The sequence below is a fragment of the Schistocerca americana genome, chromosome 2 (assembly GCF_021461395.2).
Source record: "Schistocerca americana isolate TAMUIC-IGC-003095 chromosome 2, iqSchAmer2.1, whole genome shotgun sequence".
Lineage (NCBI taxonomy): Eukaryota > Metazoa > Arthropoda > Insecta > Orthoptera > Acrididae > Schistocerca > Schistocerca americana.
In genome coordinates, this window is record NC_060120.1 from 878,024,538 (window position 1) to 878,050,260 (window position 25,723).

General features: G+C 43.6%; 1 protein-coding gene across 1 annotated transcript in view; it reads left to right on the top strand.

Annotated features, from left to right (window-relative positions):
* The first annotated feature begins 200 nt into the window (after window positions 1-200).
* Window positions 201-25,723, top strand: part of LOC124594518 (proline-rich receptor-like protein kinase PERK2) — a 69,887-nt gene continuing 44,364 nt past the window's right edge. The window contains exons 1-2 of the mRNA XM_047132891.1: window positions 201-297; window positions 25,272-25,687. Of these exons, the coding sequence (XP_046988847.1) occupies window positions 201-297; window positions 25,272-25,687 (513 nt within the window). The remainder of the gene's footprint in view (window positions 298-25,271; window positions 25,688-25,723) is intronic.

A 25,723-nucleotide genomic window follows, 5' to 3' on the forward strand; every position in this document is an offset into this window, starting at 1 on the left:
CACCGCAGTTAGTCCCTTGGCACATCGGGTAATGCATCCCCACAGACTAAAGCACTGCCGCTAAGAAGGGTACGCCATGATAATCGCGTCACAGTTGGATGTCGTGGCCGGTGCATTAGTTGAGGGTACACCCGTATGCGCTTCTGTCGCTGTGAGCGAGAGGGCACCCGTAACATCGAGTAGGGTCCGCAACTGGCGGCATGGGAGTCCCAGAGGGCGAGAAGCCTCAGGCAGCCAAACGCCAAGACTGGGTCAAGAGCACGAAGCGGCACGTTATGAGGGAACTACACAGGGGACGTACATGTGTATAGACGCAAGAGGTTGGCAGGAATCTTCTGGCCAATAGTTGTGCGTAGATGTGTAGTTAAGCTGGCTACGTCGCACAAAAAGTCATGGAGCAGGTAAAAAATGACTTCATTGATCACAATACATGGTTGACGCATTTCGGAATTATTTCCATCCTCAGAAATCCAAGGGCGAAGGTATCACATAATAGAGCGTTACTAGTCGTGTGCATAACATTAGATGACTGACTACCTGTCTGTCATATTAGGTTACTTACTTGGCTGGTACCGCTCTTGGCCTTGTGCTAGCTTGCACTTGGATTTCTGAAGATGGAAGTAACGCCGAAACCTGTCATGCATACTTTGTGATCAATAATGTCATTCTTCTAATGCAGTAGGACTTTTTGTGCGACGTAGAAAGCTTAACTACAGCTCTATGGGTATCTACTAGAATGGTCGGTAGCTTCACACGTCACTTAATCTTACACGTTTATTATATCTTGTGGTCAGTTCAGTTCTCTGGTGACAGCAAAGGTCACTTGGTGTCGTAATACTAGACTAGTGCAATCGCCTTTCAGTTACATTGGGCTGTACTTACGAATATCCAAGAACGAAAATTAACTACATTGGGTAAAATACACGATTTTTGTTTCTTATCTTACAAAATATTTAACTTTGCTGCATCAGGAAACGGCAACATATTTTTCTACTCATCATTTCTAAGAAACATATGTCCTCCAAAGGCCGTCTATATGACGCTGACTTGAGCCAAGCAGCAGAGCCTTACCGTGAATTGTATTTCTCATAAACAAATTAAAAAGTATCACGCGAATGTTTCCCAACTATGTTATCTTTATAGCAGAGTCGCATTATTTTTCACATGTACCAATCGCAGTGTTTCTCATAGCTGAGGCAGCGGTCAAAACAATGTGTAAATCTAGAGAACAAAACATATTTACCTGTTCCTTTCTTTCCCGCTATGACTCACAAAGGAATGTTCTACTCATTTCCTTTTACTCATTTCCCAGGTAATGCTATTTACCAGACAATGGATAACTTATCTGATATAGAACAAAGATTGGACCTGTTTACAAATAAATAGTTGCCAAATATAGAGTGTAACATTGCTTGGTGTAGACTATTGAGTGTTAATGATCAGAGGTTAGTTTCTGCCATACGAGTTGTAACCTCCCCACAAAAATTTACAAGAATGACAATATTATTTAAGAAATGCTGATGGACATTGCGCTAAGTGTAACTTCTCCACCAAAATTTAAAGACAGAAATAATAAATGAATAGGAGCCAAGAATAACCTCCCTGCAATGAAATGTACTGACCAAGGCAACAAAAATGTGAAATTCGCAATCTGACTCTGGTGTAAGCTCCCACAAAAATAATGAAAAACAATTCAGTGCTAATGAAATTCAATTAAACCGAAATATCGGTCTATGGCCCTGTGCAAAAATCAGAATTAAACTCTTACCTCATCATAACAGCTAGTCAAATTTCTGCTCTTATTCTTGCGCACGGCTTGGAGGAACTGCATTGCAAATAATAATATTCTTTTTTTTTATTATTTAACTGAAAACTGAAACTTTTGTTTAAGGGAAGTGGAACGAAATAGTTACTTCAATTAAATAAAAATTTTATGTAAAATTGCTTTTGAAATCAAAATTATTATTGGGGGCACTTGTTGAAAATTAATTACAATAATTAAACTTTACATTATCCGATGATTATCTTAATTAACAGTATACCTCATTCAGCATCTTGACCAGTTTTGCCGACAGACCACATCACACAACCGCACTGGGCTGCTACCACTGACCGACCGCTCTGCATGACGACTACTAGCGTACTGCACGCCACTGAACAGAGCTACTGCTCGCGACGACTACTGACAGAGTACTGCACGCAACTAGACAGAGCTACAGACTCGCAACGACTACTGACAGAGTACAGCACGCAACTAAACAGAGCTACAGACTGAGAACCGCTCGCAACACTCGCGCGGTCAAGCGCATACTCTCTGGTCAGAGACGCTGCAATGCCTCGCCATCGCTGCTACGTTACATACGTGTTTCAGAGTATGTGAAACGTAACTAGTGCACAAAAGAACGTATTGTTTCCAAATCCTGGATTTAGCAATTAGAAATCTGAATGTATGATGGGCAGTGTGAAAGAAGTTGAGGTACAATAAGGTTTAAGAGGAAGAGCAATTGCAGGCAGTGCAAGAAGAATTTCAGTGCTAAATAATCTCAGCCTTGCCAAGGAGAGTAAGAAACGAACTTCTGCAGAGGAAGCATAAGAAGAAGAGAAGAGATAGATGAAGAAAGTGAAACACGAAAAAACGAAAAAAAAAATCTGATGGTCGGACAGAAGGGTTTTCAATAGAAGTCTGGAGATGTAGCTCATTTATTTACCGTTTTCTCGCACTTTTTTGCTGCATTTTTGTTTAAAAATTCTTCTGGATTTCACGGTAAGTGTCTTGTTAATGCTATTAAAAAAAATTAAATCAAAATTATTAGCTCTTTGTATACCTAACTTCACAAAATTCCAGACAACTCCCTGTCATGAATATACGGCAACCAGAACAAAGTGAAGAAGTGAATGAAGATAAACTTCACTAAACGTAAGGTCAACGAAATTAATTTCTTTACCCTCTGAATTTATAGAGGGTGAACATTAACGAAGTCGGTAAACTGCAGGGACAGACTCCTGACTTGAAATTGAGGAGAAGAGTCTGTGAACATGGGTCTAGAAATGGACGGTGTGTGGCAACAACAAATCTTCCCGGAACACAGTAAAGAGCTCTATCATATCAACGTAACAACAGATGTTCCAAGTGACCTCCATGGGACTACAGGTCATAGGGATACTTGCAATTACCATTAAGGTTACATACAATAGTATTCTGGCTCACACCATGTTGGCGGGAGCCTGAAGCTTGTACTAGGGTTCGTCTCGATATCCTGTGGAACAGGTAAAAAAATTATGCTAAGGACTATGGAACCAAACTGCTGAGGTCATCGGTCCCTAGGCTTACGCACTACGTAATCTAACTAAAACAAACTTACGCTAAGGAAAACACACACACACTCATGCCCGAGGGAGGACTCGAACCTCCGACGGGGGCTGCAGCGCGAACCGTGACAAGACGCCTAACACCGCTCGGCTACCCCGTGCGGTCTGGAACGGGTCTCCCAAATCTGCTGTACGCACAGATCGCCACCTTCCTGCACATTAGTCCGTCTGAAAGATCCAATGAACATACAAATGCCCAAAGAAGACTTAAAATGTTCCGAGATATGGATGGTGTCTGTGAGAGTTGAGCCGTGCTGCGTGTCGACCGTTTCCATCTACTTGACTGTACACAAAAAGCAATTCGTCTTTGTCCCAACATGAATACTGGACCATTTTGCTTCTTACAATACGTTGCGTCAGTCACACAGCCTGCAACACACAAGGAACACACAGCAATTGGCCAGCAGAACTGACATCCGTAAATGCCATGTACCGTGGCAACGATATATTTTGGACACATGGTCATAGGTCGTTTTTTTCCTCCACTTAAAGTCAGGAATTCGTTCCTGCAGTTTGTCGGTTTTATTAATGTTCACCCCGCATAATGATACATAATAAAAAATTCTAATTAGCCAATAACTCTGGAACTGTAATAGTTACAACAATGAAATTTGAAAGAACAACTAAATATGGTGAAGCTATGTAGTAGAAATCTGGTAAGACTAGCATATGTTGTATAGAAATTAAAAGATGCAGTCTGGGTACCCTTAAGCGTTACCCAAGTGAATCGGAGATCGCCTGCGTATTGCTTTTTAAATTGACGAGGGTGTGGTCTAATGACGTTTGAATGCTGATTAAGTGAATATGCTTTCAACCAGTGATCTTGATATCGAACGGTTTTGCGTCTTTGTTGTGTTGTTCCACAGTGTTGAGCATATCACATCCACTGCTAAAATCTGTGCTATGGCAGAATGTCTTCAGTTATAATCTAGCCAAGTTCAATTCGATTGTGACATACACCATTCTCAATTACACGCTTTTGGAAGAACATGAATTGTTTTATGGTCTCACACCTGTGATTACATCCCTAGTTATTTAATTTGTGCGTTAGTAAGTCTTGACAGCATGAGACACAGATTGTTATAATCATAACTTCTGTTTCAGTACCAATAGAATTACATGATTAAAAAGAGCAAAAGCGAAGTATTATAGATAGCCCAATTTATTTCACCTGCATCATGCATTTAAGTATTACTAGGGGAGCCACCTGAGACAAGTTACCTGAATAACTGAGCCGCTGTTAATGACAGAAGAAAAACTTTCAAACAAAAGCTGCTTAGGTTGAAGGGGAACATAGCGTGGTACCTATCATGTTTTTGTAGAGGAAATGGTACACGAGAAAGCATAGTCAATGTCGTTATTTGATTGTCGTGTTATATTACTTGATTCTTTAATCATACATTTGAAGGTGCATACAATGCAGCAGGTTGTGCAGTAATTATCTTACATTAGATTACAGTGTTGAACTTTTACAAGCGCAAACATTTACAATGAGATTAGGATGAAATGCACAGTAATTAATTTAATGACATCAGATAACGTTGTTGCAACACGTGTGATAATTAACAATCATAGGCCTACATGCCGTAAAAATATTTGATGTGGACTATTCCATGTCGACTCTCAGTTGAGCTCACAACAGAGCAAACTTGTATAATACGATCTTTAACGTCTTCGTGAATGGTTGGAATTTCAGTGTAAACTTGATTGAATTTATTACGCAGGTAGAGGTTTAGAGATTTAAGGCATGGCGGAAGTAGAGGCCATATTGTGTTGCAGGATCGACGAATACAACCATCTTCAGATCTATTGTTCAGAAACTCTGTAATTCTTCATGCAGAAAGTGTTGGGCATCCATCGCCTTGGTTCCACATGCTCTCTGGTACGTTCAGTGGGATGTCTTCTAGAAACAGTGGCGTTACCTGTGTCAAGAAACCCATATGCTTCACACTATTTAAGTTTCCATCTATGAAATGGCATTATTTAGAAGACTGCACCACTCGTTGACCGATCACGGACTTTGTTTGTCTATTTGTATCACCCACTGTGGGTTTTCAAAGGACCTGTAATGCATGATGTGAAGATTAACATGCCCACGGTTTGTAAATGACGCTTCATCTGTAATTAACATCTTTGTCAAGAACATGACATCTGTTTCCACAGTCCCCATTAGGAGAACTGTACTCTTCGTGGAAAGTCATGGCCACGGAGCTCCTCATAAAGTGATTTGCTGTGTGGGTGAAATCTGTTGGATTGTAGTATTCACAGAACACGTACTTGACTGATTCTACCCTTGCGTTTGAGATTCTTGCACTATCATGTGGACTGTGTGCTACAGCTGCTAAGATGTCAGTTGAAAGTCGCTCGTCAGTTGCAAATTTGAGCCGTTTGCGTTTTTTACTATAGACGTTTCCTTTTTCCTGAAATGTGCGTATTATTGCAAAGGCAGATCGCGAATGTACTGCACGATAAGGGCATCTCTCAGCATACAATCACACTGCTTCTCTCATATTTTGTCGACATTTACCCTAAATAAAATTCACATCAACTTTCTCATCTTTTCCGTAGAACAATGCGAAAACCTGATAACTTCATGAAGACGTCACCAATTCGTAACGACAGCAGACCACCGACTAATGATCTTCATGCATCACATAAACACATCAACCCTCCAGTGAGAGGAATATTTTTTATATTCGATGGTCTTCATTTAAGGGATGAACACACGTATCCCGCAGTGAGTAATCTGTTGTTTACATTCGATGTAACTTGTACAGTAAAGCAACCACGTCGATGATAATCTATGGTTAATGAACCCTGACACATAACCAAACTTTACAGAATCTAATACACTGTACACGTTTTGAAACGTATTATTAAAAGGTATGTAATATGACGGGCCAGCGCATTTAAAAAAAAAAAAAAAGGGGGTGAATGTCATATCTCTTCTACCTTTCGGACAACAAAACAAAAAAAACAAAAAAAAAGAATTACGAACACCGCACTATGTCCTCCTTCAAGCGGAGGAGCTTAGGTTCAAAAGATTTTCCTCTATGACTAAAAGTGACTGAGTAATTTGTCGCCTGTCTTAAGTGGTGCCTCACCGTGCGTTTAAGACAATTTGCTTATTTTTCTACGTCCAAATAAATTTGTGAGGAGTTTAATGATGATGAGATTTTGCCTCCATAGCTACCAACCCTTCCAAACCACAATTTTAACGCTGCTGTAACGTAACTAAGTTGTTCAGGCATTCTTCTGAAGAGTATGTGTGTATGATATAGAATTAGATCTTTGATTTCACTGCATTGTCACGCACATTACCGAAAGTTGGCGCAGGAACCAACTATCCGATTATGTACATCCGTTTGTCTACAAAATATCACAAGTCACTTGTACTACAAGAGTACCATGCACTACCAAATCTCTCCCAAATTATTTCACAATGGTTTGAAGAGCTCTTTGCGGATATGAGAGCATTGAGGTAGCTGCTCTCAATCTTATTAATATCTGATACGTTACTGAGGTGAACAACCCTAGGAGACCACCCAAACAAAGCTCTATGCCACGCCGTGTCAGTGGCATTACAAGGACAAAAAGGGATGTTCTACACTAGGGCGCTTATCTGCCAAATTTTTGCTACTGTATATGTTTCGTTGCATAAATGTCAATTAGCTGTATAGAAAAATAATTTATCCAGATTTTAAAATATTTACTGCTTTGAAAATTTCTATGGTTCACTATTTTATTCTGGAGAATAAGTTAGTAACTGCTGAGGATCAGGAAAAAAACAGTTTTCAATAATGATCATTTTACTTTGAAAATAAAATTATAGTCAGCTAGAGAGATTCTGACAGGGAGTCGTATCATGACATGACTCTGGAGACGCACCATATCCACTAACTTCCACAGGTCTTAGGGTTGTACAGTAAGGATCAACCTGCCTGTAGTTTTCTCGTTTCAAACTCGTTCTTGAGCTCCCCTATATCTCTTGAGGGGCGAAGTTTGTACGGTTTGTTAAGCTAGAAACCCTTTATCGCGGATGACAAAGACGCTGGGAGAATTCCAGTTTGGCAAAACCTTCAGTCGCCTGGAACCCATCAGAAAATACTTATATGCGCTCTGTCACACTTTACTTACACATAACTTATTAAACTAGGGTTCACGCTAAAGCTACTTAGTTTCTGAGTAATTATGAACATTTACTAATTAGGACGCTGCAGGGCAGTGAAAATCCATTATGAGAGATGATCGTAGGTTCTAACTGACAACTCGAAAACATAAAGTAAGGTATTTAATTTTTGTTTGTTTACAGGCACTTAGTCGCGACACCTAATGAAATCCCCAGCCTACGCTAGTGCAGCACGTCGGTACAGGAGCCAAAACAAAATGGCGCAGTTAATTGATAATGACCGTGCGATCACTCTTTATCATCAATGGAAAAGTAACAACCCTGCAGCAATCCATACTGACTTCTTGGAAGCAAGCGCGCACCATCTGTGGTTGCACGGCGCTAACCCTTCGATGCGGTCAAACAAGTCACAGGGACGAAGAAGTAAGTGGCAGTCTGCATCTCTGCAAAGAAATGTAAATCACAAGAGGCGATCATTTCACAATCTAGTCGACACTGATAAAAGTAAAAATCTGTCAAGAATCAGTTTTCAGCATCTTACTCGTCATTTTGAACGTGAGAAAGGTCGTCACCCACTAGATTTAGCGACTCTCACATCCACTCAAAGACTCCATCTAACCGAGGCAGGAACCGAAATGCAGTGGCAGTCTCTACCCCATTCAGATGACCTCTTAGCCACCTATCCAGCGTGGTGTTGCGTGTGGAATTAAAGACCACCTAGAACACAAGCAAATAGTGAAAACATGTGACTTCACCACTATTGAAAAAGTGAAGACACACATATCTGGGACTTGCATGGCATGGTGTTAACATATTCTGCTCGTAAGGTTACACTGCCACAAGAGCACACCACCGAAATCTCCTGACAAAACTGCGGGAGGTAGTCAAGACGAAGCTTCGCACAAAGCTGTCCAACGGAGTGTTGTTGCTCCACGACAACTACCCGGCTGTGTCTACACAGAATTTGCGTCTTGGTTCAAATGGTTCAAATGGCTCTGAGTACTATGCGACTTAACTTCTGGGGTCATCAGTCGCCTAGAACTTAGAACTAATTAAACCTAACTAACCTAAGGACATCACACACATCGATGCCCCAGACAGGATTCGAACCTGCGACCGTAGCGGTCGCTCGTTTCCAGACTGTAGCGCCTAGAACCGCACGGCCACTCCGGCCGGCAATTTGCGTCTTCTCCCATGTTTCCCTGACATGGCACCCATTAACATCCACCCGTTTTCTCGGATGAAAAAATCGTTGCGTGACAGCAATTTCCTGAATGATGACACGTTTATTTTCGAAGTAAAAGTTTCCTCAATAACCAAGGTGAAGACTTTTAGAACAAAGGCACTCCCAAAGACTTCCAGGGTTGGGTGAAATGTATCACTTTGAAGTGCGAATAAATAGAGAATACTGAGACCAAGTTACACAATTTGATTTTTTGAGATGATCATTAAAGCTTTATGAGTAAACGTCGTATGCCTTTCCGGTGACTCCCGATTCTTGTTCACCATATCATTTGCTGCAGCTATCAGAAGGAAATGGATGGTGTCTGCTGATACGAAAGTGCCAGATGCGCGTATTAAAGTAAACAATGCTTAGAAAAAATGGCGGTTGTGGAAGTAGCTGTGTTCTTAAACTTGTACATCAAATGAATTATGCTCCTTCACATGCTGACCACGTCACAGACAACCGTGGAACTCTTAACTCCTTTTCTGGAAAGTTTTGTAGTTGGCTACTCGTTCGTGTTTTCCGGGGAGTAAAACGAATGAGTCGCGACCGACATGAGTTCAGTTAGCTCCCATCGTCTCAGAACATTTTCTCCCTCCTATGTTGCACTGTTTGCAAGTGTCTCGCGGCTCAAAAATTCCAAGAGATAACTTTTGTGATGGCTCATGGCTCATACGCGAAGATATTGTCGACATTATTATTTTCTTATGATTTGTTGTCTACCAGCGGGTAGCCTATAATGCAGCAATGCGTGCGTTTTGTGTCCTTGAATTCACTACGAGCCGCTGAGCGAATATTTCGTACCAAATTTCAGCTAAAACTTTCGGCAGACGAAATTATCCACGCGTGCTAGAACACGTTCCGTGAGACTCGCTAAATATGTAGCTTGCAGAAAAAAGGCAGACTCATGTGACGACTCATGTGTCTGAAATGGTGAATCGTCATACATGCTTGTTTGGATCAAAGAGCATCCACACAAGATTTTGGAACATATTCCTGATTCACATAAGGTACAAGTATTTTTGCGCCATGCCCTCTTCAGAAGTTCATAGATTAGTTTTCATTTGTGGAGAAAACTGCAACAAGTTTTGTGCACCTGTACAAGCCGCAGTGATAGCTCATGCCACAGTCACAGCAAGACAGTGCAGATTTCATTTCGCAACAAGACGGTACGCCACTGCACTTTCATACGTCTGTTATTACCTCGTTGCCAAATTAGCTGAGCACTGGATTGGATGTGCTCCCCACAGTGAGTATCCTCTTCTTCAGTGATCCTCAACTTCACCTGACCTAACTTCATATCATTTCTTCTTCTGAGATTACGTTAAAGATTTGTGTACCTGCCTCCATTGACACTTAATACCGAAGGGCGAAAGTCATAGAATACCTCCTAATATCGTGTCGGACCTCCTTTAGCCCGTCGTCGAGCAGCACCTCGACGTGCCATGGACTCAGCAAGTCGTTGGACGTCCCCTGCAGATACACTGAGCCATGCTGCCTCTACAGTCGACCGTAATGGCGAAAGTGTTGTCGCTGCAGGATTTTGTGCACGAACTAATCTTTCGATTATACCCCACAAATGTTCGATGGGTTTCATTTTGGCCGATAAGGGTGGAGAAATAGTTCGCTTAAATTATCCAGAATGTTCTTCAAACCAGTCGTGAACAATTGTAGCACGGTGATATGGCACAATGTCATCCATAAAAATTCCTTCGTTGTTTCGGAACACAAAGAACATGAATGGCTGCAAATGGTCTCCAGGTAGCAGGACATAACCAGTTCCAGTCAAGGTTCGGTTCAGTTATACCAGAGGAGCATGTCCCACACCGTTATTGAGCCACCACTAGCTTGCACAGTGCCTTGCTGAAAACTTGGATCAGTGGGTACACGGGGTCTGAGCTACACTTGAACTCTACCACCAGAAATCAAGACTCATCTGACCGGGCAACAGTTTTTCATTTGTCAAGCGTCCAACCGACAGGTCACAAGCCAAGGAGAGGCGCTGTAGGCGATGTCGTGTCTTGGCAAAGGCACTCGCTTCGCTCTGCTGCTGCCCATTAAGGCCAAACTTTGCCGCACTGTCCAAACGGATACGTTCGTCGTACGTCCCACAATGATTTCTGCGGTTATTTCACGCTATGTTGCCTCTCTGTTAGCACTGACAACCGTATCAAGCTTTCGGTCGTCAAGTGAAGGCCGTCAGCCCCTGCGTTGTCCGTGATCTACATTATGACACTGCAATTCAAATTAAGTGCGTGGCAGAGGGTTCATCGAAGCACCTTCAGGCTATTTCTCCACTGTCCCACTCTGTAACAGCGTGCGAGGAAAACGAGAAGTCTTTCTGTGCGAGCTCTGATTTCTCTTATTTTATGAACATGATTATTTGATGCTGTATAGATGGGAGCCAATAAAATGTTTTAGAATTCGATGGAGAATGTTGCTGATTGAAATTTCACGAGAAGATTCTGCCACATCGAAAAACGCCTTTTTTTTTTAGTGACTGCCACCCTAATTCATCCATGTCAGCTGCATTCTCTCCCCTATATCGCGATAATACAAAACGACCTGCCCTTCTTTAAACTCTTAAGACGTCTTCCGTCAGTCCCATCTGATGCGGATCCCACACCACACAGCAATATTCCAAAAGAGGGCGGAAAAGCGTGGTGTACGCGGTCTCTTTAGTCGATATATTGCATTTTCTAAGTGTTTTACCAACAAATCGCAGTCTTTGGTTTGCTTTACATAAAACATTATCTATGTGATCTTTTCAACGGAAGTTATTCATAAATGTAATATCTAAACATTTAGTTGCATTTGGAGCCATTAGATTTGTGCGATTTATCGTTTAACTGAAATCTAGCGGATTTCTTTTTGTACTCATGTGTTCAACTTCACACTTTTCACTATTTAGAGTCACTGCCACTTTTTGCGCGATACAGATGTCTTGTCTAACCCACTTTTCATTTCGTTTTGATCAACTGATGACTTCACAAAATGGTAGATGACAGCATCATCTGCAAACATTCTAAGAGAGCTTCTCAGTTGGTCTCCAATGTCGTTTACGTACATCAGGAACAGCAGAGGGCCTATAACACTTTCTAGGGAAACGCGAGATATTACTTATTTTTCACTCGATAATTTTCCATCAATTACTACGAACTGTGACCTACCTGACACAAAAAAACTAATCCTGTCGCACAATTGAGACGATAATCCTTAACTACGCAGTTTGATTAGAAGAAGCTTGTTCGAAATGGTTCAAATGGCAGGATTCGAACCTGCTACGGCAGCAGAGGCACGGTTCTAAACTGAAGCGCGTAGAACCGCTCGGCCGAAGCGGACGGCCGAAGACGCATGTGAGAAACAGTGTCGAAAGCCTTCTGGAAATCTAAAAAATACGGAATCAATTTGACAGTCCCTGTCGACAGCACACATTACTCCGTGACAACGGAGAGATAGTTGTGTTTCACAAGAAAGATTTTTCCTGAATCCCTGCTAACTATCAGTCAATAAATCTTTTTCTTCGGGATAACTCATTATGTTCAAACACGGAATATGTTCCAAACCCCCGCTGCAAACAAGACGTTGGTGATACTGGTCTGTACCTCAGAGGATTCATCTTGTTCCCTTTATGGGTATTGGTGTGACATGCGTAACTTTCCAGTCTTTACGTGCAGATACTTCGATGAGCGAGTGGTTGTGTATCATTGTTAGATATGGAGCTGTTGTGTCAGCATACTCTGAAAGGAACCTAACTGGTATGCGGTCTGCACAGCAAGCCTTGCCTTTATTAGGTGATTTAAGTAACTTCACTACAGCGAGGGTATCTGTCTTTAAGTTAATGAGAGGTAATTCCTAAACTTTGGTATTCCCGGCCCACTCTTGACACTGTGGATTTCGGAATATGGAATTCTCTAAGGATTTACGAAGTGAAAAGTCCCAATCGTGTGACTCCAACTAACTTTCCGCGTTCGAAATCTATTAATTCCCGTCGTGTGGTCGTAATCACAAGGGAAACTTCTTCCCATGATCTCCTGACTACAATCGAGAGCTCCACCAGCGCACTGCCCATTTCTACCTTTTTTTACACCATAGTACCCCCGTCTGTAGATGTATATCGCTATGCCCTGACTTTAGTCACCTCACTGTATGTGAAAGAATTGCTAGGTATATGGAGCGATCAACATATGCAGCGTATCATGACTCCTATACTTGTACACAAGCACCGAAATGAAGGCAAGGGATCAGAGTGGCATTCGTGTCATTCTAACATGCCTGCGGTAAACGCGGAAACACGAGCTGTGGCGAAGGTATTACAAAATGCGTCCAAACGGGACCAACGTGCTGTTATTCTTTTCTTGGCTGCCAAAGGACAACCACCAGCAGACGTCCATCAGAGAATGATGAAAGTATGTATGGCGCAACATAGCTGTCGAAAACCACCGTTATGGATGGTGCACAAAGTTCCGTCCTCGTCGCAATTCTACGTAGGACACTGTACCATGTGTGAGAGCAGCCTCGTCCATTACGGGCAAGTGGGAGACATTCGAACACCCGCTCTGTAGTCGTGATTATCATGCCTTCGGTCCCTCAAGATAAGCCGTGAAAAGTCAAAGATTGCTGTCGGACGAGGATGTGCAGCAGACAATTACGGACTTCTCCACGCCGCGGGACAAGGTAGTACATCAAACTGGTATCTTCAAAGTGGTACGTCTCTGGGATGATTGTATCATTGTTCACAGCGATTTTGTCTCATTGGCATATCGATTCTGGACTCTACGGTCTTCAAATGGAAACTTCCGATCACACGTTATGTTATAATTACAGCGGTCACTGTAATCTACCACTAGGGGTCGTAACAGGTACAGCAAGAGACGTTTTCTGCATCACAAAAGGCACCCGTATATACCACCTGTAGCGTCAATTGAAAAGTTACAGCGTTCACAACCCAGTCACATTTATCTACTTTCTATATGTCTATTGTCCGAAGCTCGTGGTCTTGCGGTAGTGTTCTCGCTTCCCACGCACGGGGTGCTGGGTTCGATTCGCCGTGGGGGTCAGGGATTTTCCCTGCCTCGACTGGGTGTTGTTGTGTGGTTTTCATCATCATCATTCATCCTCATTGCGGTCGGAGGAAGGCAATGGCAAACAACCTTCGCTAGGACCTGGACAAGTACGTTGGTTCGGGTCTCCCGCATAGCCCCTCACGCTCCTCGGAGTATGGGACCTCATCATCATATGTCTACTTGTTTTAGTAACTCTTATGAAGACCCGGCGATATTGGTGGATAACCTCGTACATGATAGGGATTACCATTATAAATAGTAATGTCACATCAACACTCCATCAATGACATTCTCCCAGTGGAAACAAGTGGCTAATTACTAACAGCTGTCAGTACACAGGGTGTCTATAAATATGATTCCAGTGTTTACAGAGTATGTAGCATGCAACAAGGAAAAAAAAAGTATTAACATTGGTGGTAAACCTCACATTTTCGGTGTCATGGTCTACTACCACTACTGGCAATGACCACGCTACTGTCCAAAACAAAAGTTAGATGAGAGAGCCATCCATTTAATGCAGCCTCTGTCTCATGGAATCACATATTCGTCGGAACGTCGAAGCTGGTTGCCGGATTGTGTAGCAGGCATTTAACTAACGGTCAAGTAGTGTATCCACATCATTTATGGGCACCGCATACACTAAGACTTTTACATGTCATCAAAGCCAAAAATCCACATGTCTAACCCTCACACCTCACACCAGAGTCCTAAGAACATTGGAGTACTTTTTTTATTGTGTATTACAAAGAGTATGTTGGCTACAATTTATTGAAATTTGTGTATATCAGGGGCGGTGGTAAGGGGGGAGGGGGCAATGGGGGCTATAGCTCTTCCCCCCCCCCACCCTCTAATGGAGTATCATAGTAACTAGATAAAATGACTTCAAAAATCAGCGAATAATTTACTTCAACAGATTCAATCCTTTTTTATAATTATGTAGCAATATAGGTTGCAATTTATTTCAAACGCATTTTAACCAAAGAATAAGATGGGCAAATATCTTACTGTCTGAACCAATAAATATCATGTAATTTAAGATTGGCGTCTTATTTATTAATATATGCTGGATGTACAGTAATGTACGAGTACCACTTACAATAATCAAGAAAGTAAAATATTCCGGGTATGCCTACCAAATTTTCCGGGGCACACACATTCTGTAGACACGTTTTTTCCCTGAATTCCAAAAGAGTTACCGAAAGCTACTTTAAGCAACACTAAATTTTTAGCAGTTTATCAGTGAAGTACCCCCCCCCCCCCCCCCCCATTAGCCAGCCCCCCTTGACCGACTTCTAGAATCGTCCCTGGTGTATATTATGCTGGTAACAGTGCCTACATGTAAGCGATGTTAGCCGGCCGCGGTGGCCGTGCGGTTCTGGCGCTGCAGTCCGGAACCGCGAGGCTGCTACGGTCGCAGGTTCAAATCCTGCCTCGGGCATGGGTGTGTGTGACGTTCTTAGGTTAGTTAGGTTTAGGTAGTTCTAAGTTCTAGGGGACTTATGACCTAAGATGTTGAGTCCCATAGTGCTCAGAGCCATTTTTTAAGCGATGTTAACTCAAAAATTTGCATTGTTATTGTGATAGTGTCAAGTTGTAAGAATTGTTGAACGTCCATGAGGTCTTGATGTCACCATTGTGAGTTCCCTGTAGCTCAATTATGTAGACTGAACTACAAATACTGTAGAACTAAGACCTGTCATTGGTCTCTTGTATCTCGGTGGAGTATACAGAGCTGCTCACACAAACAGACGGGCAGCTAAGGGTTTACTCTGAATAGTTCCAAGACTTATTACACGTTATACGCTATTCCATATATTGGTGAGACGCCCTGCAAAACCCGCAGGACAAGGACATATAGTTTCAACTGTGGAGAGGGTCCAAAATAACTGGCTATCAGTTACACTCGAACGTACAACTTTATTATTTGATCAAACATTACAAGAGACTAATTTTTTTTCTTTGTTTAAACACACACCTTTGATCTTTGGGATCTAATTACTGATTGGAAGCCACTTTAATTTAAAACCTGCTGAAGGTCAATAACTTAAAACGCAAGCATAATCAGAAATTTAAAAGGCAAGCCTTATCTTACAACAGTTTTTTAGTTAGGCTGAAGGCCCAAAGAATCAGACACTTCAAGAGCAAACTTGTTAAATTCAAATCGGCTGAAGGCCTAACACTTAAAACTTCATAACGTTAATTTTTTTTAATACCAAAGGCCTTACATGAAACAGTTCTCTAATTTATCCTAAAGGCCTTAAGAGCAAAACAACTGAAACTCAAAACTGGCTGAAGGATCAACACTTAAAATTCAACAACATTAAAACCATTAAAATGGCAAAGGTCATAGGTGACACAGTTCTTTAAATTAGGCTGAAGGCCTAAAGAATCTTACGCCTTAAGGGCAAAACAACCTAAGTTTGAGAAAATCGGCTAGAAGCCGTACAAATACAAACAACAAGAACAAATAAAAAAGGGGGCAGTACACCGAAGGGCGCTCAGATGTTCGATGGTCGGCCTGGCCAAACTGTGGACCGTGGAGATTTCCTCGCTGCTCCATGCCAATCGACCAACTGCCCAGGCCCGGAAATGGTGAAAGGACCAACTATACGTCGGACGATCAGAGACCACCCGAACGACCAACCAACGGTCGCCCTGCTCAAATCTCCCTCTGCCGGACATTTCATGTGTGTCACCAACGGTCGGCGAGCACTGGCTGTTGGCGCCTCACGGGCGCTCTGTCCCACGACTTCACTGCAGCTGCGTCCTGACTGCACTGCCGGTCCGTCTCCAACTGACTGCCAGACACACGACCCGGAAATACTATCGGTCGCTCCAGAGATGGTCCGACAGTGCACTTATCGAGACGCGCTGCTGCTGCCGCTCACGGGCAAGTAAGGCATGAAGTTAGTGACGCCAGTAAATGGAATAAGAAAACGAGGAGGTAGTACAGTAATAGAAGATCACAAAGAATATATGGGATAAATGCGACCCTCGCACGGCTCAATTGGCAACGTAGTCCGAGAAAAAGATGAAGCTGTCCGTCTTATTATGTGAAAAACTTATGAAATCACATTCATGGCACTAGTATAAATATCATTGTTGACAACTGCTTTTCGTTAGTTCCTCTTTATCAGTGAATGATTGGAGACTTTGGTTTGAAAAAGTTGAAACCTGTAAGAAAAGAATAAGCCTGAAATATTACAACAGTTTTTACGTTCTCAAATTATCGGGAAAACACAGTCGGCTTTGATTTAAGTAAGGCGCTGCTGTCACATGTCCAAAAGGAGAATAACGTTGTAATCTTGCTTGGTAATAAGCTCTACTCAGACGACATCGAGGAAACAACAGGAAATCGTGAAATGATAATTTAGTACAACAAAACAAAAGATCTCCTTCGCCGTGGTCTAGGGGTAGCGTCTTTGTTTAGAAACAAAAGTCCTCGGTCCCGGTTCCGAAACCTGCCACTGCTAAAATTCACATTAATATTCAGTATTGGCGGCCGAAGACTTCTGGCATACGAATTGACCCTGATTCTGCCAACGGCCTTGTCAAAGAGGGCGGAGGAGCAGACAGAGGTTCAGGGCACTCTCTTGCCCTTGAGGTGGGAAACTGTCCCCAAAGGCCGAAGAATCAGCAATAATCAACGGAATGAGGATGCAGAATACAACAGAAACCACAACATTAAAGACACATAACATGTACCCACAGGACATATGGCCTGTAACTAAAAAAGTGTCATGATGATCTCTCCATCGGGAAAAGATTCAGTAGTAGTCCTCCATTCGGATCTCAGGCAGGGGACTGCCGACGGGGAATGGACCATGAGAAAAAGATTGAATAACCAACGAAAGGACAATATTTTACGAGTCGGGACGAGGAATGTCAGGAGCCTGAAACTTGTAGGGAAGCAGGAAGTTCTGAATAGGAAAATGCAAAGGCTGAGCCTATATGTAGTAAGAGTCAATGAAGTGAAATGGAAAGAAGACAAGGATTTCTGGTCAGATGACTATGGGGTAATATCAGCAGCAACAGAAAATGCTATAGTGGGAGTAGATGCATTATCAATAGGAAGATAGGGAATACAGTATGTTACTGTGAACTGTTTAGTGATAGTGTTGTTTTTATCAGGATCGACAGTAAATGAACACCGACAATGATATTTCAGGTATACATGCCGACATCGCAAGCTGAAGATGAAGAGATAGAGGAACTATATGAGGATACTGAAAGGGTAATAAAGTACGTAAAGGGAGATGAAAATCTAATAGTCATGGCGGACTGGAATGCAGTTTTAGGGGAAGGAGTAGAAGAAAAGGTAACAGAAGAATATGGGCTTGAGACAAGGAACGAGTGCGGAGAAAGACTCATTGAGTTCTGTAATACAGTTCAGCTACTAGTAGCGAATACTTTGCTCAAGAACCACAATAGGAGGAGGTATACTTGGAAAAGACTGGATGGTACGGAAAGATTTCAGTTAGATTACATCATGGTCAGTCAGAGATTCCGAAATCAGATACTGGATTGCAAGGCGTACCCCGGAGCAGATATAGACTCATATCACAATTTGGTAGTGATATGCACAGGTTGAAGTTCAAGAGATTAGTCAAGAACAATCAATACACAGGGAAGTGGGATATGGAAGTGCTAATGAGTGACGAGATACGATTGAAGTTCACTACTGGAATAGATACAGCAATAAGGAATAACTCAGTAGGCAATACGGTTGAAGAGGAATGGACATCCCTAAAAAGAGAAATGACAGAAGATGGAAAGAAGAACATAGGTACAAGAAAGATAACAGCGAAGAAACCATGGGTAACACAAGAAATACTTCAGTTGATCGATGATAGAAGCCATTAAAAACATGTTCAGGTAAATTCACGAATACAGAGGTACAATTCACTGAAGAATTAAATATACAGGAAGTGCAGGGAAGCTAAGACGAAATGGCTGCATGAAAAATGTGAAGAAATCGAATGAGAAATCACTGTCGGAAGGACTGACTCCACATGTAGGACAGTCATAACAACCTTCGGTGTCATTAAAAGCTAAAGTGGTAACATTAAGAGTTAAACGAGAATTCCACTGTTAAATGCAGAGAAGAGAGGGAATGGGTGGGAAGAGTACACTGAAAACCTCTGTGAGGGGGAAAACTTGTCTGATATAGAAGAAGAAGCAAAAGTCGATTTAGAAGAGACAAAGGATCCAGTATTAGAAACAGAATTTAAGAGAGCTTTGGAGGACTTAATATGAAATAAGGCAGAATGGATAGATAACATTCCAACAAATTGTCTGAAATCATTGGAGGTGGAGGCAACAAAATGACTATTCACGTTGGTGTGTATAATGTAACAGTCTGGCGGCATTCCATCACTCTTTCGGGAAAAATATCATCCACAAAATTCTGCAAGAGCTGACAAGTGCTAGAATTATCGCACAATCTGCTTAACATTTCATACATCGAAGTTGCTTACAAGAATAATATACAGAAGAATGGAAAAGAAAACTGAGGATGTGTTAGATGACAATCATTTTGGCTATAGGAAAGGTAGAGGCACCTGAGAGGCGATTCTGGCGTTTCGATTATGATGGAAACAAGACTAAAGAAAAATCGTTCATAGGATCTGCTGACCTCGAAAAAGCGTTCGACAAGGTAAAATGGTGCAAGATGTTCGAAATTCTGAGATAAAGAGGGGTAAGCTATAGGGAGAGACGAGCAATATACAGCTTTTACTACAGTCAAGGTGAATAATAAGAGTGGACGACCAAGAACGAAGTGCTCGGCTTAAAAAGGGAGCAAGACAGGCATGTAGTCTTTCCCCCTACTGTTTAATATATACGTCGAAAGTGCAATGATAGCAGTAACAGAATTGTTCAGGAGTGGAACTGAAATTCAAGGTGAATGGATATCGATGATACGATTCGCTGATGACATTGCTATCCTGAGTGAAAGTGAATAAGAACTGCATGATCTGCAAAATGGAATGAAGAGTCTCATGAGCACAGAATATGGACTGAGAGTAAATCGAAGAAAGACGAAAGTAATGAGAAGTAGCAGAAAAGAGAACAGCGAGAAACTTAACAACAAGATCGATGTTTACACAGTAGAACTTGGCAGTAAAATAACCAATGACGGACGGATCAATGTGGATATCAAATGCACACTAGCACTGGCAAAAAGGGCATTCCTAGCCAAGAGAAATCTACTAGCATTAAACATAAGCCTTAATTTGAGGAAGAATTTTCTGCGACTGTAGGTTTGGAGCACAGCGTCGTATGGTAGTGAGACATGGACTACTGGAAAACTGGAAGAAAAGAAAATCGAAGCATTTGAGGTGTGGTGCTACAGGAAAATTTTGCAAATTATGTGGACTGATAAGGTGAGGATTGAGCAGGTTCTATGCAGAATCGAAGAGGAAAAGAATATGTGCAGAAGGTGGCAAGGGGAAGGGGCAGGATGATATGACATATGTTAAGACACGAGGGAATGTCTTCCATCGTGCTAGAGGGAGCTGTAGAGGGCAAAAATTGTAGAGGATGACAGAGATGGAATATATCCAGCAAATAGCTGAGGACATAGGTTGCAATTGCTACTCTGAGATGAAGAGGTTGGCACAGGAGAGGACTTCGTGGCTAGCTGCATCAAACCAGTCAAAAACTAATGATTTATCACTGTGCAAATCCTTCATCGCTCCACGTGCAACAATAACATTGTCTATGAAGCATCTCTGTGGCTTTTCGGATCGGTGGGATAAACGCCAAGGTACTTGTTATATCCTAGCCAGTAATGCCACCCGAGCCCGCTGCCAAAAGGATGGCAGCATCAAAGTCCGGACGCCGTCCGCATAAGCAGCGCCAGCGAGACAGGAAATCGCCGCAAGTCTGCGCGCGCCACCGCTGGCTTCTGGTTTCTTAAGCGCTGGAGTCGCGAGCGCTAGGACAGTTCTGTATTCGCCGCTCAGTTGTATACTCGCCACCGAATTGTGTACTTGCTAGTCAGTTGTGTGTTCATCGCAGCAGAGTTGTTGTTTGTCGTCAGCCGACGCTGACCTAGCTGCTCCGACTCGAACTAGACAGATCTCTGTAGACACGGAGTTCACTACTGTGTTTCTGTATCTTCGTTAATAAAGATAAGTACCGACTTTTATTTAATCAGAGTGTTTGGGTTTTCATCTTTCTGTCGGCCCGCTATTAAAAGTGTGGCGGTGACTTCGTAAGCCGTTTCTACAGCGAATTGTTTGTCCCTACGAACGCCGCCACAAAACTGGCGACGAGGGCTTCCGAACTCGTGTGCAGGGCTGGTTCAACTTGTTTCTGGTTATACTGATTATAGCGATAAAATTTTGGGGGCTGGTTTAATTTGTGTTCACTATGTCTGCCGAATTACAACAGTTGATCTTGTTACAGAGTCAGCAAATACAAAGTTTGGTGGAAGCAATCGCCAAACAAGCGGCTAATCTCCAACACAAAAGGAACAAGCACAGGAAGCACCACCTTTCCGTGCTTTTGATACATCAAGAGAAGAATGGCGAGAATATTTCGCGCAGTTGCAGGCGCACATGACAGTCTACAAAATCACGGGTACTGAGCGGCAGCTTTATTTAATTTCCACTGCAGGCGTGGAAGTCTATCGACTACTTTGTAAGTTGTTCCCGGAATCCAAGCCAGAAGCTTTAGACTATGACGTTGTTGTTAACAAGCTTGCTGAGTATTTCGAGTCGCGAGTTCATGTGGCAGCAGCCAGATTCAAGTTCTTCAGATTGAAGAAACTTCCACATCAATCTAATAAGCAGTGGTTAACAGATTTACGGGGCCTCACCCGTCAGTGCCGTTTTAATTGTGTGTGTGGAGCTTCCTACAGTGATGTCATGTTACGAGACGCTATTACTCAAAACATTGCAGATTCTCGTATTCGTGCTGCTATCTTAAAGTTGCCTGACCCGTCATTAGAGACTGTGATGAACATCATTGAAGCCCAAGATACTTTTGACTATGCTGAGTGTGAGTTAGATCAGCCATGTATTTCTCAAATTGCCTGTGCTAAGCAAGTTATGTCACGCCCGCGGCCCCACCGGCAGAGTCAGACTGTAAACACTAGCCGGCCGCGTCATGTTAAACACATTCGTCAGCTGCGTGTGCAAAATGATAGAGTTAAGTCTTGCCCTAAGTGTGTTCTTGCTCATCCTCGTGAACGTTGCCCGTTAAGAAACGCGGTTTGTCACTTTTGTCAAAGGAAAGGACACATCCAGACTGTTTGTTTGCGTAAGCGCAAGAACAATTCTAGTGCTGCCCAGCCCATGGATATTCATGTTCTTCGAAGCCAGCCCGCCCAGAAGGTCGCGTTTAAAGACTCTTCCACGGTTCGTGTGGGTAATGAACTTGTTCGCAATAAGCCACCCACCCAGCCCTCTGCTATGCTACCCATGCGTAATTCAAACGCTGTAAAACGTAATGTACAGACTGCAAGTGAAGCGGGAGTTGTTGTTCCACCCGCCCAACCCACGAGTTGTCGTAAGCAGCGAACACGCGCTAAACGCGCTGATTTTGTGTCTTCCGCCTCCACTGCGCCGATCCAGAGACAGTGTAATAAACTACTTGTGAAGCTACGCATCCAGGATAAGACCTTCAATTTTCAATTAGACACTGGTGCGTCTGTGACTCTCATAAATAGTGCTACGTATGCGGCTATCGGCCACCCTAAACTTTCAGTGGCAAAACATTCTTTGGCTACTTATAGTGGCGAACAAATTCCTGTGTTAGGTGTATGTAGCGTGCCAGCCACATTCCGTGGCAATACAAAAACAGTTTCATTCACAGTGCTCCGCGCTACAGACAGTGTAAACATTTTCGGATTAGACTGTTTTGACTTGTTTGGCCTGTCTATCCAAGACAATGTGTTGCAAATTAATTCTATTGTTGTTCCTCAAGACCGCATAACCGATTTGGGTAAACAATACAGTGACATATTTAAAGACGAACTAGGTTGTGCTTCGAACTTTGCCGCTCATATTACGTTAAAAGATAATGCTCAGCCTCGATTTTTTCGTGCTCGTCCAGTGCCTCACGCCCTCCGGGCACCTGTAGCAGATGAACTTCGTCGTTGGCAAAACAACGGTGTTATTCAACCCGTTTCAGCGAGCCAGTGGGCTTCTCCCTTAGTTATTATAAAGAAACCGTCTGGCAAGTTACGTTTGTGTGCTGATTTTAAGTCGACAGTTAAACCTCAGACTGTCATTGATTCTTTTCCTTTGCCTAGACCGGACGAGCTGATGGATAAGTTAGGGGAAGCTCGTTTCTTTTCCAAAATTGATCTCCGTGAAGCATATTTGCAATTGCCCCTCGACGAGCAATCACAACAGTATTTTGTCATAAACACGTCGTTGGGGTTGTTCCGTTTTCTGCGTTTGCCTTTTGGTTGTGCGTCAGCTCCAGCTGTTTTTCAGCGTTTTTTGTCACAACTTCTGGCTAATGTGCCATCGTGTTGCAACTATTTTGACGATATTGTTGTGTCCGGTCGGACGCTTGCTGAACATTTCCGTAATTTGGAGTGTTTGTTTACAGTGTTGTCTCAGGCAGGCCTACGTTGCAACATCGATAAATGTTCATTTTTCCTTACGGAGATGGAGTATCTGGGACATGTTATTAATGCTCAAGGCATTCATCCCTCCCAGTCACATTTAGCAGCTATTCGTGATTTGCCCGCCCCTCGCAATCTGCAGGAATTGCAAGCAGTTCTTGGCAAATTGACATATTATATTAGGTTTATACCTAATGCATCACAGATTGCTGCACCGTTGCATCGTCTCCGCCGTAAGAATGTTCCGTTTGTGTGGTCAGCTGATTGCCAATCAGCCTTTCAGCAGCTTAAAGAGGCTTTATTGAATGATCGTTGTCTGGTCCATTACGACCCTAACAAGCCTCTGGTGTTAGCTTGTGATGCCTCTTCTTTCGGCCTCGGTGCTGTGTTGTCTCACCGAGTCGGTAACAACGAACGTCCTATTGCGTTCGCATCTAAATTGCTAAACAAAGCTCAGTGTAATTATAGCCAATTGGACAAAGAAGCGTTGGCTATTGTGTTCGGTGTCACAAAATTCCATCACTACCTCTATGGTAGACCATTCTATTTAGTAACAGATCACAAGCCCCTGACGTCACTGTTCCATCCGTCTAAACCAGTTCCTCAGCGGACAGCTCAGAGACTACAACGTTGGGCTCTTTTGTTATCAAAATACCAGTATGAGATACTGTATCGCCCTACAGCTCAGCATGCAAACGCTGACGCGCTTTCTAGATTGCCAATTGCTGCGGATGATGTCTTCGATTCCTCTGACGACTCTTGCCATCAGATTGACGCCGATGAGCATCAATCCCTCCGGGAATTTCCAATTGATTATCGTCAGGTGGCACGTGAGACAGCTACGGATCCTCATCTGAGTTTACTATTACGTTTTGTTCAACGTGGTTGGCCGTCCAAGGCAAAGGACATATCGGATCCTGTGGTTCGTCGCTGTTATCCGCAACGTCATCTGTTGTCTGTTTCGCACGGAGTTTTGCTGTTACGCACCGAGAATGACCAGCCTCGTGTAGTGGTTCCCCAAGTGCTCCAATCCAAGGTCCTCGACTTGTTGCATCAAGGTCATTGGGGAGTGGTCCGCACCAAGCAGCTTGCCCGCCGTCATTGTACATGGATCGGCATTGATAAGCAGATTACGCAGATGTCTACAGATTGTTCGACACCAAGCTGCTCCGCCTCAACGCTATTTTGAGTGGGCACGCCCTGCCGGTCCCTGGCAGCGAGTACATATTGATTTCGCTGGTCCATATTGGAATTCTCGTTGGCTCATCGTGATAGATGCATTTAGTAATATTCCGTTTGTTGTGCCCATGCAGTCTACACCGTCTGCACAAACTATACAGGCGTTGACTTCAATTTTTTGTATTGAGGGTCTTCCAGAAGTTTTAGTGTCTGACAATGGTCCACAATTTACCTCTGCTGAATTTGAACGTTTTTGTGCTGCCAATGGCATTCGCCATGTTCTTACTCCGCCGTTCCACCCTCAATCGAATGGTGCAGCGGAACTTTTTGTACGCACATTCAAGGATCATATGGACCGCCTTCGTGCTACGCACTCTCGTCAGCAGGCCCTCATCACGTTCCTGTCGTCGTACCGGACCACGCCACGCGACGGCCCTTCGCCTGCGGAGCTTCTCCACGGCCGTCGTCATCGCACCCTACTACAGTTGTTGCACCCCCCGGATCGACCCGCCGCTTCTGAGCATCGCACGCGTTTTCAGCGCAACGACGCCGTTTTTTTCAGAGTTTATCACGGTCGCCGTCGTTGGGAACGTGGTACCGTGATAAGTGTCCAGGGTCGCGGTTTTTATACTGTTCAAGGTGCTACTGGGGTGCACAGGAGGCATCAGAACCAGTTGCGCCGCGCTGGCCGCCCGGATTCTGCCGCTCGTTCTTTGTCCACAGATTTGGTCCGCGGCGGGTTCCAGCCACGCCTTCCGACTTCGCTGCCGCCCCCAGGGCAGCAGCAGCAGCCGTCGCCGCTACCACGCCGACAGCCCGTCCCGTTGATGCCTCCCGCGCAGCTTCATCCGGGAGCGCCCCAGGTGGTCGCTCCGGCGCCTGCGGTCCCTCTTCAGTCGCCACCGCCTTCGGAGCTGATGGACGTCGACCCCTCAGCCGGGCCGCCTTCCCAAGCGGTGGCTGTGCAGCCTGTCCTGCAGCCGCTTTCCTTGGGCACCCCCAAGGAGTCTGAGACCGCAGCGCCTTGTCCGGCGCCCACTCAGCAGCCGTCGACGCAGCGTCAGGAGACGCTGCCTCTCTTCGTGGGTCCCGACGCCCCGTCGCGTCCAGTACCAGAAGCTGCGCCCGTGCTCACAGGCGTGCACCCTGACCTCGGTTTTCAGTCGGTGTTTCCC